The sequence below is a fragment of the Ambystoma mexicanum genome, chromosome 9 (assembly GCF_040938575.1).
Source record: "Ambystoma mexicanum isolate Mex_15411 chromosome 9, UKY_AmexF1_1, whole genome shotgun sequence".
In the NCBI taxonomy this organism is placed as follows: domain Eukaryota; kingdom Metazoa; phylum Chordata; class Amphibia; order Caudata; family Ambystomatidae; genus Ambystoma; species Ambystoma mexicanum.
The window spans coordinates 899,362,454-899,379,725 of NC_090931.1; the positions used below are offsets into that span (position 1 = coordinate 899,362,454).

The 17,272-nt window shown below is 43.8% G+C and overlaps 1 protein-coding gene across 5 annotated transcripts in view; it reads right to left on the minus strand.

Moving 5' to 3' along the window:
• The window catches only part of DIP2A (disco interacting protein 2 homolog A), a 2,340,120-nt gene that overhangs the window by 271,372 nt on the left and 2,051,476 nt on the right, over positions 1-17,272 (minus strand). For all 5 annotated transcript variants that reach the window (XR_011274713.1, XR_011274712.1, XM_069616034.1 and 2 more), the window contains one exon: positions 12,260-12,390. Coding sequence is in view for 3 of the 5 variants with exons in the window: in XM_069616034.1 (XP_069472135.1) it covers positions 12,260-12,390 (131 nt within the window). In the remaining 2 variants the exon portion in view is untranslated. The remainder of the gene's footprint in view (positions 1-12,259; positions 12,391-17,272) is intronic.

The window sequence follows — 17,272 nt, forward strand, 5'->3', positions numbered from 1 at the left end:
GAGTCTTGCTCAGGGCCCAAAGATCCAGAATGGGTCACCACTTGCCGTTGGGTTTTTTGACCACGAAGTAACGGGAGTAAACCCCCTGACCTCTCTCGGCCACTGGAACCAATTCTATAGCCCCTTTTTTCAGCATAATGATAACCTCCTGCTGTAAGATGTGAAGATGAGGTTGCGCAGAATACACGGGAGGAATGGGAAGTGGTGGGTCTTTGAATTCTAGAGAGTGGCCCAGCCTGCCCGTGTCCAATACCCAATGGTCCGATGTAATTTTCTCCCATTCGTCGATGTGTAGGGCCACTCTGCCTCCGAGGACATCTCGAAGACTGTCATTGCTGCGATTTCATTTGCTTACTCTTGGCAGAAGAAAACTGTCCTCCTCTCCTTCTGGATGTTGGAAAATCACGGCTTCTTCGTGTAGCCTGAACTGCTCGTCTGTATCCTTGTGAGGAGTATCCAGACCGATTATAGTTTCGGTCTCTGATTGCAGCAAACCAAGTGTTCCCCGAAGCTCCACGTAAGGGACGAAAGAGCCGAAACACTCGCCCGCTTTGTAAAGCTCCCAGTGACCTCGCCGTATCGGAGTCCTCTTTCATGCCTTTGAGGGCTTCATCTATTTTTTCCCCAAACAATTGTTTACCCTCACAGGGTATGTCCAGCACCTTGTAATGGACCTCCGGCCTAAAGTCTGTGCACTTTATCCAGGCCTGCCTCCTTAGTACCACACCATTATTTATCTGCTTGAACCCCCATTCTGCTAAATCTACAGCGATGTTAATGCTGTGATTTGATGCCTCCTCATCTTCACGCACCAGTAGCATGGCTGCCTGTCGGTGTTATTCATGCAGATGTTTCAATATGGGGGCCAGGCGATGCCACATTTCGCGGTCGTAGCATGCCATAATCGCTAACGAGTTAGCGGCCTTGACTGTCGTCGCCCCAACCTTCTTTCCGAAGGCATCTTGCATTCTAGCTTCACTGTCAGGAGGTGTTGTGCACTTGTGCTCTGTTCTGGCTTTCTTTCTAGCCACCGCTGACACCATTGATTCAGGAGAAGGTTGTGCAACCAAACACTTTGGCATAGAGTCTGGGGCCTTGAATTTTTTCTCTAACCTGCCTTAACTGCAGGCTCCGAAAATGGATGGCGCATGGTACGTAAGCCTTCTTGCCAAACGTGGTCCATGATCGGAACTGAGAAAAACACTTTTTCCGTTCTTCCGCTGGAGTCAGACCAAACTCAACACAGGCTTTTGCCATCATGGCATGAAAAGCCCAAATGTCATCCGGGGGAGACGGTTGCGCCTCTATTTCTCCCACGTTGGGTCTCTTGATGGTGACGATGAAATCTCCGAGATGAAGTCCCTAGGACCTTGGTCCGACTCAGAGTGCTGTAGCTCACCCTCCTCCGGGTGCGAACGAGGAGGTTCTGTGCTCATCGGCCTGGAAGCCGGCAACTGAGCCATGGACGCTGAACGCGGAGGGGCACCTGACGCATCGACGATAGGTGTTGCCGGAGGCGTACCCATAGGAGGCAGTCTGGCATCCAGCTGACTTAAAAGGGACTGCAGTGTAGATAACACCTGAAGAGACAGCACCGACTGCGGATTCAACAGAGGAGACGCAGGTGGAACATTCTGCACCCCAGCCATCGTCGAAGGGCCCACGCACTGTAAGCCGAGATTTGTTGGATGAACCACGGGCTCTCGTTCCTCCTCCATCGACGACACCGAGAGGGCGGACTCCTGTTGCAGTAGGGTATCCGGTAGAATGGCGTCATACACCGAAGGCTGCCAAGACCCTAGTACATTGACCGTCGACGATGAAAACCTGGGGCACCCGTCGATTGCCGCCACTGGGGTCGACGACAACACTGTAAAGACTGATAGTGCAGCCGGCAGTGAAGCCGTCGATGACAGGACTCCCATTGACAGCACCGGCAGTTGTGGCGCAGACTTGTCAAGCGATCCCTTCTTTTTCGAGTCTCTGGACAGGTGCTACGAAGATTCTCTAATCGAGGAAGACCTATGATGGTCTCCTGAGGAGGGGCACCTTGAAGAGACCTTTTTGTCCTTTTTCGAAGAAGTAGAAGAAGATTTTTCAGGCTTTCGGGAGTGGTCAGATTGACCATGTTTTGACGATGAAGGAGCTCCTTTCGTCAGATGTTTCCCCGAAGAGGGACGACTCTTCTGTAGACCGTGGCTTCTTTGCCGGAGGCACAGCCGACACCGACCAGCGAGGAACTACGGGGGAAGGCCTCTCCGATGCTAGACTGCGCACCGATCATACCTAAGCTGGAGGGTAGGCCCCTTCGTTCAGCCAGGATATCAGACGCCGATTGCGGTCCTTCAACGTTTTCTGCGAGAAACCTTTGCAGATGTCACAGGTATCTGCAGAGTGATGAGGGTAGAGGCAATAGAGGCAGTCCATGTGCCCGTCCCCTTCATAAACCTTTTTCATTCCACATGTAGCACACAGGCGAAACAACGCTTTCCCCGACATTGAGAAAGAAATGACTACAACCCACAAAAGTGTAGAAAGCATGAGGTGATCCCGACACTTTGGAGACGGCTGAAATCTGAGGAGAAGCAGCGGGGGCTGGTCTATTTATGCCCTATGTCCTATTGGGTGGTGCGTAAGCATCCCAAAAGGACGTCGATAGGGCACTAAAGTGTTGAAGTTTTCCAAAGGAAAACGCTTTTATAAAAAGACCGAGTGTTTAAGGACTGGCAACGGGGAATATTCTAAGCACGTGAATCCATGAAAGATCCAATGCTGGAGAAATAAAACAGCTACAGACCAACTTGGTCATGGCCCCTCCTCAGCCTACAAGTAACAAAAAAGATACCACGGCTGACAGACTACTTCCACATATCCTCCCTTCCTTCTGCCTGTGACCCTCACATCTTAGTTGATGTAAAAAATAATACCATGTCTAAAGCTCTAGACTCTATCGCACCGTTCAAATTACGCAAAGTAAACCACAGGCACATCTGAATGCCTGGTTCACCCCACACCTAAAAGCACTTGGGCTGGAAAAAAGAAAATTGGAAGCTATATGCCGCCATACCCCCTCAGAAGAAAACCAAACCACTCTAAATTCTCTGATAACTATAAAAAATAAATAATATGTACAAAGAAAGACTTATATAATGATAGGATCGCCAAATCCAGATCTAACACAAAGATGCTCTTCACCATCCTACGAGAAATGGAGGCCCCAAACCCTCCATCCAACAACATCGCCAAAGACAAAACTTGCTGTACTAACATACAGAAGGCTCCAGCTAACAAATAGTACTCCTCCAAAATAAGATAGCCAACAAGAAATCCTCACTACCTAAACAGGATACTTATACTCCAACCCCCGAGACACTGACTAACAAACCAGATCAATTCAAATTCTCTAAAGTCTCCATCTTTGAGGTGGAGAAAATTATCTCCTTGTTGAAACCATCAAGATGCCAGGGTGATAAGTGCCCAGCACAACTAATCAAAGACGCAGCCAGATACCTGGCACCATTTATCTCCAAACTCATGAATGTGTCATTTTCAACTAACACTGTCCCAAGTAACTTGAAAGAATCTTGCATCCTACCCTTACTCAAAAAGCAAACCTTAGACCCATCCATTCCAACCAACTACAGGCCCATCACAACAGTGCCATTCCTTCTGAAGATACTTGACAGAGTAGCGTATCTTCAGATACAACAATACCTTGAAACTAATCACCTTTTAGGCACCGGCCAATTAGGCTTCAGGCCACAACATGGCACTGAAACCGCACTACTTGATCTAAAGACACAAAATCGAGGAATTCAAGGACAAAGGGAAAACGGTCATGTTACTCCTTGACCTGTCAGCCACCTTTGACTTGGTGGATCATGAAGTCTTATGTAAATACCTTGCCGGCTCACTTCTCTAAGGACACAATAACATGGGTCCAATCATTCCTTAACAATAGAACTATGCGAGTCTTTTCCCCTTCAGACGCAGCAACCCAATTCCTGTAACGTGTGGCATTCCTAAAGGCTCATGTGTCTCGCCCACCATGTACAACATTTTCACGAAGTCGCTGTTTGACAAATTGGATAATCTGGGTGTCGCCTACACTAACTACGCAGACGACACCCAGATCCTCATACCCCTTTCGGGCAATTACCTCAGAGACTCAGCTCTTGTGAACAGAATGTATCTCCTCATTCAGGCATGGATGGCCACCCATGGCCTTTGCCTGAATGACATAAGACTGAACCTCTGATTCTAGGAACCACGGCCAACCTCAAAAAACTTACACCAATTACTCCTCCTTCAACATTGATGGCAATACCATCAAGGTTGTAAAGGAAGTAAAAACCTTAGGCTTTTACCTTGATTCCACTCTAACACTGAGCAAACAAGCCTATTCCTTGGCTTCCACATGAGCATATACTTGTAAATTAATTAAGGCTTGCAGGCCGTACCTATCCTCATCTAGCTGCATCACTTTAGCAAATGCCCTCATACTCACGACTGGACTACTGTAATGCCCTTTAACTGGGAGCTAACAAGTACATCCTAAATAAGATCCAAACACTACAGAATAATGCCCTAAGAACGGCCCTAAAGATTTCAAACAAAGATCACATATCTGAGCTCAGACGACTAAACCAATGGCTGACAATCAAGGACAGAATCCTGCTCAAAACAACCTCCTTGACCCACAAATGCCTGAACAACACAGCCCCACGTTACCTCACCAACTGGATAGTCAGGAAAACTACCAATCGCCGACTAGGACTGCCAATGGTACCACAATTCAACTTATCCAAATCTGGCGGTAGAAGCTTCCCAGTTATAGCAGCTCAAACATGAAACTCACTTCCGCCTTCACTTTGTGCTGATCCAACTTACCTCAGATTCAAACGTAACATATAGAAATGGCTGAGAACCAACAACGCTCACCCTAGCACCTAATACCAAAACAATGTGCTAATCCAATCACTTGCTACAGTAACCATTCTGAACTCCGATTTTTGCTGATGACTATGTACTTATCTTGCTGATTGCTCCCCTTACATTGCCTACCCTTTTACCTATTTATCCTGCAAATATTGTAATCGTAAATATATGTAATCTTTGTACCCTACTGTAACTGTTAACTTACATGTACTGCTTGCGCACAGTTACCTATGGGTTTGGTGCGCCATACAAATAAACTATCCCTGTGGCAGCTGTACAGTTTGCACGGTTACAAGAGCCAGTAAAGAAATAGATGTTTGACTTCCTTCACTATGGAAAGAGAACACATTGACAAATTGCAACACTAGTCAAGTTGCCTACGTCATCACATGCCACTGTGGTTTGCACCACAAAGGCATGAGCAAAGTGAAGATCAGGATCAGGGAACACCAAAGCTGCATCAGAAACAAAACAGTGATGGCTTCACTACTTTGTAACAACTGGCAAAAAAGCCATCAACTTCACTTGATCTGTTCTATATGCCATAGCTGGGATAAGAATATAAAAAGACTTACTAGACTTTGATGAGCAGACTTCTTTTTTTAAACCGGAGTAGATTTGATTGGAACGAACGAACGAACGAACAAACGAACAAACGAACAAACGAACGAAGGAACGAACGAAGGAACGAAGGAACGTACTGTTACTTTGCTTGTGGACTCCTTCTGTTCATATAATCATTGTTATCTACTCAGTTACATTTTGGCATGGCTTTATGTCTGACCTGTATCTATAAAAGAAAATTAACAAGGGGGGTCCTAGGAGTCCCTCTGCCAGACATTAGTGCTGGTTACGAGAGACTTACCCAGAGTCTTTAGCTCACTATCTTTCACAGAGAAGAAATATCCCAAACAGATCAGTCTTTGTCCTGCCCTGGGGCAGTCCAGCACCGAAATGCTAGGCAATTCTCCACTGAACAAGAATACCAACAGAAACCCCAGGCACGTGTTTCGGTCTGGTTGGATCTCATTAGTAGGGTGGATCTGTGCCTAACTAAGAATCGTGAGCAAGGGGTTCAAGTCTGGATTCCCCTAGAACTATAAAAGAAAAGACAAAATATAGTTTTTTCTAACTTCATCTCAACAGGACAAATTTAAAAAGATGATGCGATTTGTGATGCTATGCAGCTTTGTGTTTTCCTCCCCACATATTACATTGATTAGTATTGAAACATAGCTCCCCTTCGATGGATTCCTTCAGGTTCTATGGATGCTTAACATTGCACATCGTATTTGTTCCTCTCTAACCTGGTGCCATTTAGTTACACATTAGCAATGTGTCTCTTAATGGTCTAGTTGATGTAAACAGGACTACGAAGCAGGAGAAAAGCTAGCAATGCTCATGTGGCAGTTTTTCATGAGCCTGAAACGACAACAGGAGCGGCAAGATGGGATCCAGCGCATCACTGAGTGTATTACCTATAATTGAAAATTACTCCAGCTGGATATTTGTATTCTGTCTATGCTCTCCATCTAGTTATCTACTATGGCACCCACTTACCTCACATTCATTTTTATTTTGTTGATGCAGTTTCTTCATTTATCCCAAGGAAGGTGGGTAACTTTCAATTTTTGAGTTTCTGTATTTTTTTTAATTAAAAAAAAACGTGTTGAAGTGGGTTTACATTACATTAAGATCCCCATTAGGTCTGTGTCTACTTAATCAGACTGAGTTTGAATGCAAATAATCATAACTCTTTTTGACACCTTAACTTACCTCATAGTTTCAAATAAGTGAGAAACGCTTGCTCTTTCACCTTAATAAAATGAGTTAGTGTATACCGCCCCAACCCCCTTTTTTCCAATACTTTTTTTACACTGGTCTCCCTCTGATCTTTTGTCGTTCACGTTACAATTTTTATACACAATTAATTATGTTTTTTGCTCCCGAGTAATATCCCGCACCAATTGAAACACGTCGGGCTAGGTCTTTAGACATTTTTTATAAAAATGAATTGTCTACAAAGACTGTACCACATGACCATGTTATGAACATTATCAATGTGATTGCATAATTGTTCTGTCATTATTTGCATATATGGTGTTTTTTGTAATTGACATTATTAATGAAAAGAGGGACAAAATGGGCAAAAGTAATGAAAATAAGAGATCTGCATAATCTCCATCTCTTAATAGAAGATGCCGGGAATTTTATACCAACCTGGGAAAAGAACTCACTTTCGGCATCATCTGACCACAACTTTGTATCACATGAATTTTTAAAATACATTACAAATTTCCAGGTTGTACGCACTGAGAACAGCGATCACAACCTGCTTGAATTCAATTGGAACTCCCACCACGAAACACGTAAAATGATGAGAACGGAAATTGAAGAAGCTGGTGGAAGAATAAGACTCAGAGTCAATATAGAGGAGGTGAGAAGCCTAACTCTGTCATAATCAAGAGAGCTTCAACTCACTGTGAGACGATGGTGGATTACGATCAGTGTCTAAATGTGTATAGACACAAGACCAACATCCCAGTGAGAAATCCAAATGGAAACAAACACTCTTATGATAAAATCCTAGTTGAAGAAAGGAAGAAAGTGAGAAGGGCAGGGCAAGCAGCAAAAAAATCACTTGACAAAAAGAACATGGAAGAGGCTCTTTGGACTAAAAAGGTGTATAAAAACTGGCTAAGATCTCATAAGGCCATCTTATACCAAGTAGACTCAGAAACCATGCTGAGACTACTAAATGGTTGAAACTCAAGAGACTTCTGGTCAGTGATCAAATTGCTAACATGTAGCCGAGTAAACGCAATCCACAATTATATGGGTGAGGATAAGTGGAATGATCACTACACAACGCTCTTTAAAAATCCAAACATAGAAAGCTCAAGATCTTTTAATGTGAGCAAGTCTCAATGGGATTTACCAACAGATATAACATCAATTGTAATGAAGATTAAGAAACTGAACAGCTTTCGAGCCCCTGGACCTGACGGTTTGATGAACTTCCACCTAAAAGAAGCTCCAGAAGAATGGGCCATATTCATTTCCCAAGTTTTTACCATCATCACGCAAACTAAAATGATCCCTCCTTCGTGGAAAAAAGCGATTATAGTCCCAATTTATAAACATGGACAGTGAGACCAACCAAAGAACTACAGGCCGACAGCACTTTTAGATGTTATTGGCAAGGTCTACGGCTGTACTCTGTTGGATATGTTTTCAAAGTGGGCAACAGACAAGGATCTAACGGACCTGTTCCACTCTGGTTTTGTAAAAAAAGTAGGAACTGTGGCAAACATATTCCTAATTAATATCTTAAAAGTGAGGACTAAGGAAGGAAGACCAGGCGTGCACATGGCTTTCATTGACCTGGTCCAAACTTTTGACCAGGTCAATCGGGAGCTCTTATGGGAGAAGTTGGAAGCCAAAGAATGCCCAAGAACTATATTAGAACAAATTCAAGCCCTGCACATGGAGACGTCAGTGTCAGTGTGCTTAAACCAGCAGGGCACCCTTTCCAAGCCCATAGAAACATCAAGAGAAGTTAAGCAGGGGTGCCCTCTGGCTCCAACACTGTTCAATGCATATTTATGGGACTTTAAGGACTCTGAGAATTTAGTGAGATCTTATCCACCTAAAATGGGAGGTGAAGTCATTTCTCGCCTACTATATGCAGATGATTTAATATTATTAGATCCAACCCGATAGGTCTGCAAAGACAGTTGGATAACCTGAGTTGGTATATTGGAAGGAATAACTTGGAAATTTACATATCAAAAACAAAGATAATGTCCCTTCATAAAATGACCAGACTGAATAATACTTTTACTTGGCATGTGGAAGGCGTGAAAATTCAGACTGTTTCATAATTTAAATACCTAGCAGTCATCATGAGTAATGATCCAGCGGAAAAAAAGATGGAAGAACATCTTTGGGACAAAGTAAAAAAATTGACATCGCAAGCAAAGGTAATTGAGTGAAAATATTGTTGATTCTCTATGAGACCAATTCTCCAATATTATCAGGCAAAGGTGATTCCATCATTAACCTACAGAGCGGAGGCATATTTAAACTTACCAGAAGGACTGTGGCTGAAGTTAGAAAGTTATTTCTGGAGAGAGTTACCAACACTACCTCTACTCCGATGCCCCTAATAAGAAGGGAATTATGCATTGGATCCTTGCAAGCGGTCGTCGAGAGGAATAAACTGATGCTCTACAGAAAGGTAATTACACCAGACCACCCATTTATGTTCAACATAATACACAAAGAAATTTTTGGTGAAAATTTGAAAGCACTAAAGCGCTGGCGAGAGAGCATTACTCTTGACTGTGCACGAAATAGGATCGTCAGAAGATGAGCTAGTGTATAATCCAACAAAAGTGGCCACGAAGCTGGAAACTTGGGACTGGATAAGGACTCAAGATCTAGCAGGATTATATAAATTGGCAGCTCATATAACTACAGCCAGTAGGAAATTAAACGATATAAGGAAATATCTGAAAATCTCTCCAAATAAACAATTCCACCAAACCTTTATGAGAGCCCGTCTTAACATTTTGACAACGAACAAAATAAGGGCAATCAGAGGCACATCAAACGCAGATGGATGTCGATTTTGTGGGAGAGTCGCCTTGAAAGAAACCTTAAGACACCTCCTGTTGAACTGTACTGGCCTCACGAAAGAAAGAACTATACACATGATTCACATATTCAAGGATCTCCACCATTATGAAGAAGAGCATTGGTGGAACCGCCTAATGGAGGGTGAGAACACTAGCGAAACAATTGCAGTGATTCATTTCTTACATCACATCGAATTAACAAAATCATAAGAAGAGGGATTACATTCGAATCACGCAGGACTTTAAGTTGACGATTTACTCGTAAGAGCACATGTCTGTGTCGGGTAGGGTGCCCCTACTTTCAACTTGACATGGTGATATCGGCTGATAGGCAACATGTCTTGTGATTATGTAACACAAACATATCTGTTTGGCGTTCCTGTGTCATGGGGAACGACGAAGAATTTGTATGTGATATTACTCATGTTATTTAAACATATTGGACAACCAGAAGGGAGGCTGGAAATTTGGACAAAAAACAGAGGATTGGAAAAAGAAATTGTAAAAGAATGTGCAAACATTTTAAATCAATTTAAAAAAATTATTAATAGAAAAAATATATTTTTTATACATTATATTGTCTTAGACTGATTATATGAAAGGGGAACCCCTGCAGCCATTCCACAAATGATCTTCGGAGCCAAGATTCCTATGAAGAATAGCCTAACGACCAGAGGATGACTCCTGCAGTTGACCAGCACCAACTTCAGTGAAGTCCCAGTGAAGCCCTGCTCCGCTGACAGAACTCATGAAGACCCTCCTCAGTGCGTCAATTCCTGGACCGGTGGATACGACCAGTTTTGACCCATGCCCAACGATCTGTGTATTCTGAGCCTTCGGAAGTGTCCCTGGAACAACCGGTGGACTGACCAGCTCTCTCCTGGTCTATTTTGCTGTAGCTGACGCAGTTCCGTTTGCATCCTTGGAACATCTTCAAATTGTGCTACAAGACACCTGCTCCTGCATTTTCCGCCTTCTTGCATCAGACGCCATGCAGGACCTGCTCCTTTGTTCGTTCACAGAAGATCACCCGTCACTGCCTGATCATGGTGATTACCATTGCAATCAATCTTCTTCATAGAGGTATCCTGAGAGCACCTACTCCCATCTTTCCCTTGCCTGGGTGTTCAGCTGGAAGATGATTGAAACAGAGAGATAAGCACTGTGATCAACCAAAGCCAAACCAATCGCCCACAAGTGACCTCTGCAACCACGACCCAAGAGCCTTCCTCGACCGGACAAAGCACAGAAGACTGTATCCCCAACGGAATCTGGAACCTCAGCAGTGGTCTCTGGATAAATCTGAGTCAGGGGGGTAGGCTATCATACCAGTTTCTTTCCCCAACTGTCCTCCACAGGGTTACATGGGCATTAAGTCCTGTACATAAATCACTCTTTCTTGACTTTGGTCAGTGTAGGCCTTGTCAAGGATTACTTCATAAGCGTATTCTCGATTCTGGGATTGAGTGAGTTTACTTACCTGAACTTTGCTTAACTTTATGAACTTTGTATCAGAACCACTGGCATCACCAAATCACATAGTAAACCTACCTGAAAAGTACAACTTTGGAACTGATGACTTTAGGGCATAAGGCCCCAAAACATTTTAGGGCTGGACTTAATAAGTGCTAGGGAATTGTTCTGAGGTTACTCAAAGTGTTTTCGACTGAACTATATGCATCTGAATACTTACTTGTTTTACATTGGTTATCGAATTAAATGCTTTCTTTCTTCTCCTAATGGTGAATGTATGTATTGGTTTTATAGTTAAAGTGTGAAAATATCAGCCTGGAGGTTGTCTTGCTTAGTGCATACTTTAAAGGCCAAAACAATAATTATTTATTTTTGTACTTCCCTTTTTAACTTGAATTATTGGTGGTGTTCTGTGTGGACTCATTGTGACCCTAGACCACTCTCACACTCCCTCCTAGGTCTAAGCCTGATCGCTCTGTTACCTTACCTTGATTGGGTTAGCTGGACTGAATTGTCTTTCCTTTTCACAATAGGTTGGCCTCCCAAAATCCACCTCGGGGGTCGATTTTGGAAATCCTTCTTAACAAGGAGAGAGGCCAAGGAGAAGACAAGGCTTGGCATGCTTTCATCATAAAACCTTTAAAGCGGAGCAAAAATACACTCCAGTATGTGTCTCCAATACACACCAACACCACCCCATGTGTGGAGGGGGAAGGAACTGTCAATAGAAATAAGCTACTGCTGAACTCCTGTCACACAGACTATTGGACCAGCAGGCTGTAAGAAGCAACTAGTATAGTGGGTATAAAATGGGGAGATGGCACATAGGTCTCACACAGGTCTCACACAGTTTATCAATAGCAGGATAGTGTGTGTTGGTTGCATAGTACAGTTCATGAGGTGAAACAAGGGGACATGGCTTTTCATCTTAAGCAGAATGAAAGACACTTATTTGCAGCGATACTATGGGCAAAGTTTGAAAAAATAAAAAATCCACTTTGCACAATATCAAGTTATAAGTCATGGAGTAAACACCAACACAGGAGAACCAGAAGCAACACACTGCACTTCCTGCCTGAAAGTGGAATTCATTATTTAAAGGCAAAGACAAAAAAGGAAAAAGCAACTAAATTGAAGGAAAGATGCAAATAAAAGTGAAAGGTAATATAAGGAAGTGTACACAAAGACTAATGGGTAAAACAGCTCACCTGCAGAGACACCAGAGTGCGAATCCCAGACCACAGTAGGGATCAAGGCAGATGGCAATCTGACGGGAAGGGTAAAGCTCGCACTGCAGCTTGATGGAGCGACATAAGGCACTGGTGGCAGCATGCGACATCTGCAAAAGACAAGTTCAGTGAACACCAAGAGGCAACATGGCCATTTCTCATTTCGCATGAATCCCCACCCTTATCATGACACTACATCATCCCCAAAGGGATTTCCTGAACCAGGACTTTGCAAAGTATGAGAGCACTACACACAGCTTGGCTCCTTCTGGACAGACTTTGACCAACACATTGCACCACACCCTCTATGGAAAAGAACGGAGGAGCTTTCATTAATACTGATGGAATAGACATTGTGAAACGGGTAATGTTTTTTGAGTTTGGCAAATTGTCCACAGCTGCGGACTACAATAACAGTTTGTGTACTCAACACCTATAATTTTCGGATAAAGGCAACATGCTACAATGCCCCAGTCATACAGCAAGAAATGGGAATTCTGAAGCGCATAATAAGCCCTCACTGAGATATTGTCATAACATCAAATTCATGCACCTTCAATCCATAATCCAACTGACACATGCTCATGGGACCCTGAGCCCCACCCATTCATAATGCGCCTGGGATCCTGAGCACTACAGGAAACACTAAAGAACACGATTGGCAGGCCTCTGGAAACCAATTTTCCATACAAAATAAACTGACCTTTAAATCTTATTTATGAATTTGTATAGCGCACTTAACACGTGGGCGTCTAGGTGCTGGTTACAGCTTAGGTAGTTACAAGGAGGAGACAGGTTGCACATTACAGCGCAGGTTGCGTGATACATAGTTTCAGGTAGAGACAGGGAGGAGAGTGGCACGCAGGTTGCGAGTGAAGAGGTTACAGACACAGGACTATTGCGCATATGCATGCATGATGTGGGTTGCATAAATTACAAATCAAGACAAGTTGTACATATACCATATGTATAGAAATTGCGCTTATAAACGCAGGATGCGAGTTACATAAGTTACAGATGGAGACAAGTGCATGTATACATGCAGGATGTGAGTTGCGTGCCTACAGAGTGGATACCAGGTGCACATTTGCGGGTTGTGCAGTTACCGTTGGAGATTTGCTGCACAATTTACACTCAGGTTGCGAGTTCCGTAGTTATAGATGGAGATGAGTTGCAGAGTTTACACCCAGGTTGCAGGTTCTGTATTTACAAATGGAGAGGCGTTGCATAATTTACACGCAGCTTGTGAGTTACGAAGCCAAAGACTGAGAACAAACGTAGGTAGCGAGTTACCAGGTAACAAACAGAGACAAGTTGTACGCTTTCACATAAGTTGCAGATAACGTAGACCTGATGGTCGCAAGTTGGGTGTAAGGTGTGCCTGCCGGTGGGTGTAGGAGAACCACCAAGAGGGGTTACAAAACAAGTCTAAATTAGGCGCCTGTAGGGATCCTGAGAAATGAACACACCTTACCCCACCCATGTGCGAATGTGTGACTAAGGGGGCAAAATCTGTGACTGTGAACAAAAAAAAAAACACAACTCTTAGAAACTTTTATTACTCGGTGTGCATCACTATACTGCTATCTATATGAACCTGGTCACTCCTGCTTGTTACCAAGCGTGAAATAAAACTTGTGAGGTTGTTTTTTTTTCTTATGAAAGGTATGAAAGGCTTATATACTCCCATTACGTTTGGATTATCCTAAACAATAGCATTTTCAGCCGATTACAATTTATGCTCCTTCATTGACTTAGCAGACAAATTCAAATTGTTTCTGGTTCTACTGCTCTTAAGCTCTTTATTTCGCTCAAGGTTTATGAAACTCAATCTAAGGTTATCATACTATTGTATATACTTGCTTTTACATGAATGTTACCCATTCATGACTAGCTAAAGACTTACTGTATGCCTTTGCTAGCAGAGATAAACTGTTTTATATCCTAATTTGTATATTGAAAAGTTGTTAAATTCAACTAAATCAATAAAAAAAATGTTTAAAAAAGGCTTATATATCTTTGGCACACTGAATAAATAATCCAATAACATCAATACATTGCTTGTTTTTTTTCTTTGGGTGTCATTCGAACATAAATAGAGGAATACATAACTGGCATAATTTCATGGTCAATGGATGGGTGGCACATATATATGTTGATCATAAATAAATAAAATCGCTTCATGAACAATGGATGAGTGATATATATATATATATAACTAAATACCATCACTTCGTGGACAATGTGGCACATTTATATTGAACCTGCATAAATATTTAATAGGAAATACTGCACCGTAACCTGTAGTGCTGAGTGCAGTGGAATAAGCAACCATTAATTTATGAGCATACTTGTATAATCACATTTCATCCGACCTCCTACCTAAATTAGTACAACGTTATGGGGCTTGAGGCACTCCCTATAAATACATATAGCGCCTAATTACATAAACTGACAGGCCCTGGTAACAGATGCCTTTGGGAGAAATGACATATTAGTAAATTCATACAGAAGACATTAATTTATAACCAGTAGGGTCAAGGAAGGGGTAAAATTGGCATTTCGTTTATAATGCTTTCCTTTGTCCTGTATGCCAATAGCCATGCCACACAAAACAAACATTGATCCACAAACATGGAATAGAAATATAATTGCTGGCCAGCAAACGAACGTTCAGCTATCTAGTCTGCAAGTACTGGTGTCCGGGTAAACTGAGGGGAGAAACTTACCCACTCAGTTTTGCCTGTTCTCATTTGTGCCCGAGAGCCTTAGCACCTCTGGTTCCAACACAGGTGCATTCAAAAGGACTGTAGGAGCCAATACCACGAGACAGTGAACAGTAAAGCCAACCTTAGCTGCACACGCATCTACATACAGAAGGAAAATTGTCTTGGATTCCTTTTCACTCCGAAACTCAAGGTTAATGAAAGGTTGAGCGAAAGTAAAGCTCCCGGCATAACCCGGACCAAGAGTGAGATGTGTTTTTTTCTCTTATGTTATTAACAGAATGGTTATACCAAACACGCCCACGCCCTAGCAGTGAGAGACCCTTAACTCGGCTGCTGCGTTAATGCTCCAGCGCTATATAAGTATCCCAGAGGCACAACACGTAGAATGAGGCCAGGTACTTTTTAACCTCATAAACCTAGATTACATTAAGTATACACATTCACTGGTTATGAAGTGTATAATCGCACCCGATACAGGAAATAATCGACAGCAAACTCCCCATAGACCATAAACCAGTGCGTTTGGTATTTTGTTGTAAATACCAACGCGGAAACGGTAACAAACCAATCCCTCCCCGTTCTGAAATATCTGAGCCCTAACACAAGGCACAGACTAGGCACGCAAGAGGACTGTACTCCGTAAAAGAATGCTGCCGTGAGCAACAGAAAAAACAAAATTGTGTCACCAGCTTGCTTGCCATATTTCACACGGAGTCTGACACATAGGTTGCGAACATTCGCAAACTTTCCCCTCACACAGGAAAGGTAAATGTGCCACGAGCGGCGCACAACCACCAACTCCCCTAACAAAGGAACGGTAGACATACGTTTTCTTATTTGTTTTCTTCACTGTTTAAATAAATGTGATACCCGGGCTGTGCACACAGCTCCAAAGCCTCATTCAAAATGGGGTATTGTTGTGGCCTTGAAGGACGACAGGACGCTGTAGTGAGTCTACTCTACTTTATTAAATAACAACTGGTGTGGACTGGTATATGTCCAAGTTCTCATCAAGCACGTACTTACAGTTCAGTTAAGTTCAGGATTTCCCCAGTTGAATCACTGAGGGAAATGGGTGCACTAGGATGGCACTCTGTAAGCTTCTAGGGCCCCCAGGTAGCCTCCTGTGGCTGTGGTGTTACACCCTAGAAGCTGTGATGTACGGCTGCTGGAAGTTCTCACTCTATGGCTCCTCATCAGGAGCAGCGCTGTGGTGCGACCGCTTCATCTGGCGGGCTGCCAGCTCTGAAGCGGGAAACGTTTTCCCGCGGAGCGTGGGCTCGCGAGATCACGTTACGTGAGATCTCGCGAGAACACGCTCCCGCGATCGTTTGATATCCCCACACACCTCCTTTGCTGGGAAAAAGGATGGGTGGTATTTCCATGACGAAGTCTGCAAACTTGCTGGGTTTTCTTCTCTCTCTCTGAGGTCTGCTTAGATCTGTATATGGGGCAGGATTGCTGGAGTACCCTTGAGAAGATGCGGGTGATTCGAGTTCTCCTTCCCTTGTTCTTCGCTGTGACTCCCTGGGTGTAGTTGGAGAGTTGGGGCTTGAGAACTCGTTGCCGTGGGGTGGCTCCAAGACACCTCTTTCTGAGCGGCGAGGTTTTTCGGATGTCCCTTGGCGGTCTTGATCTTCTCCAGTGTCCCAGTGTGATTGTTCCATGTCTTCCTTCCTGCGGTACATGGCCACTCTTTCCAAATTCAATTTCCTTCCGTCGCTGGTGCAGTCGCTGGTGCAGATGTGGTTTGACCCTCTCTCCATGACTTCTATGGGACTGCTGTACTTGGAGCCGGTCGAATTGTCTTTGTGGGGGAGGCGTATTTTCACCAGGTCACCTCTGTTAATTGCTGTGTGTCGAGCGGCTCGACGCAAGTGCCCTTGGGCCTTCATGGCTTCTTTGTTGCGCCGCATGCGAAACGCCACGTCGTCCATGTTCACGTCTTCGTCAGCCCTCACTTGATGGAGCCAGGGTGGTACCAGGGAGGATGCTGCCCTTCTCCCCATCAACAGATGGAATGGGGAAGACGCCGGCGTTGGGAGTGAGGCGGTGGGCCGCTACTGCTTCCTTGACCGTCTTGTACGGGTCTGAGCCCGAGGCATGAGCCAGTTGTAGTGCCCCTTTGATGAAGCGGTTTGCTCGCTCAACCAGGCCATTGGCCTGTGGGTGGTATAGGCTTGCTCTCCGTTGTTAAATGTTGTTGAGCCTGAGAAACTTCTCCATTTCTTGGGAGACTAGCTGGACTCCGTTGTCTGTGACG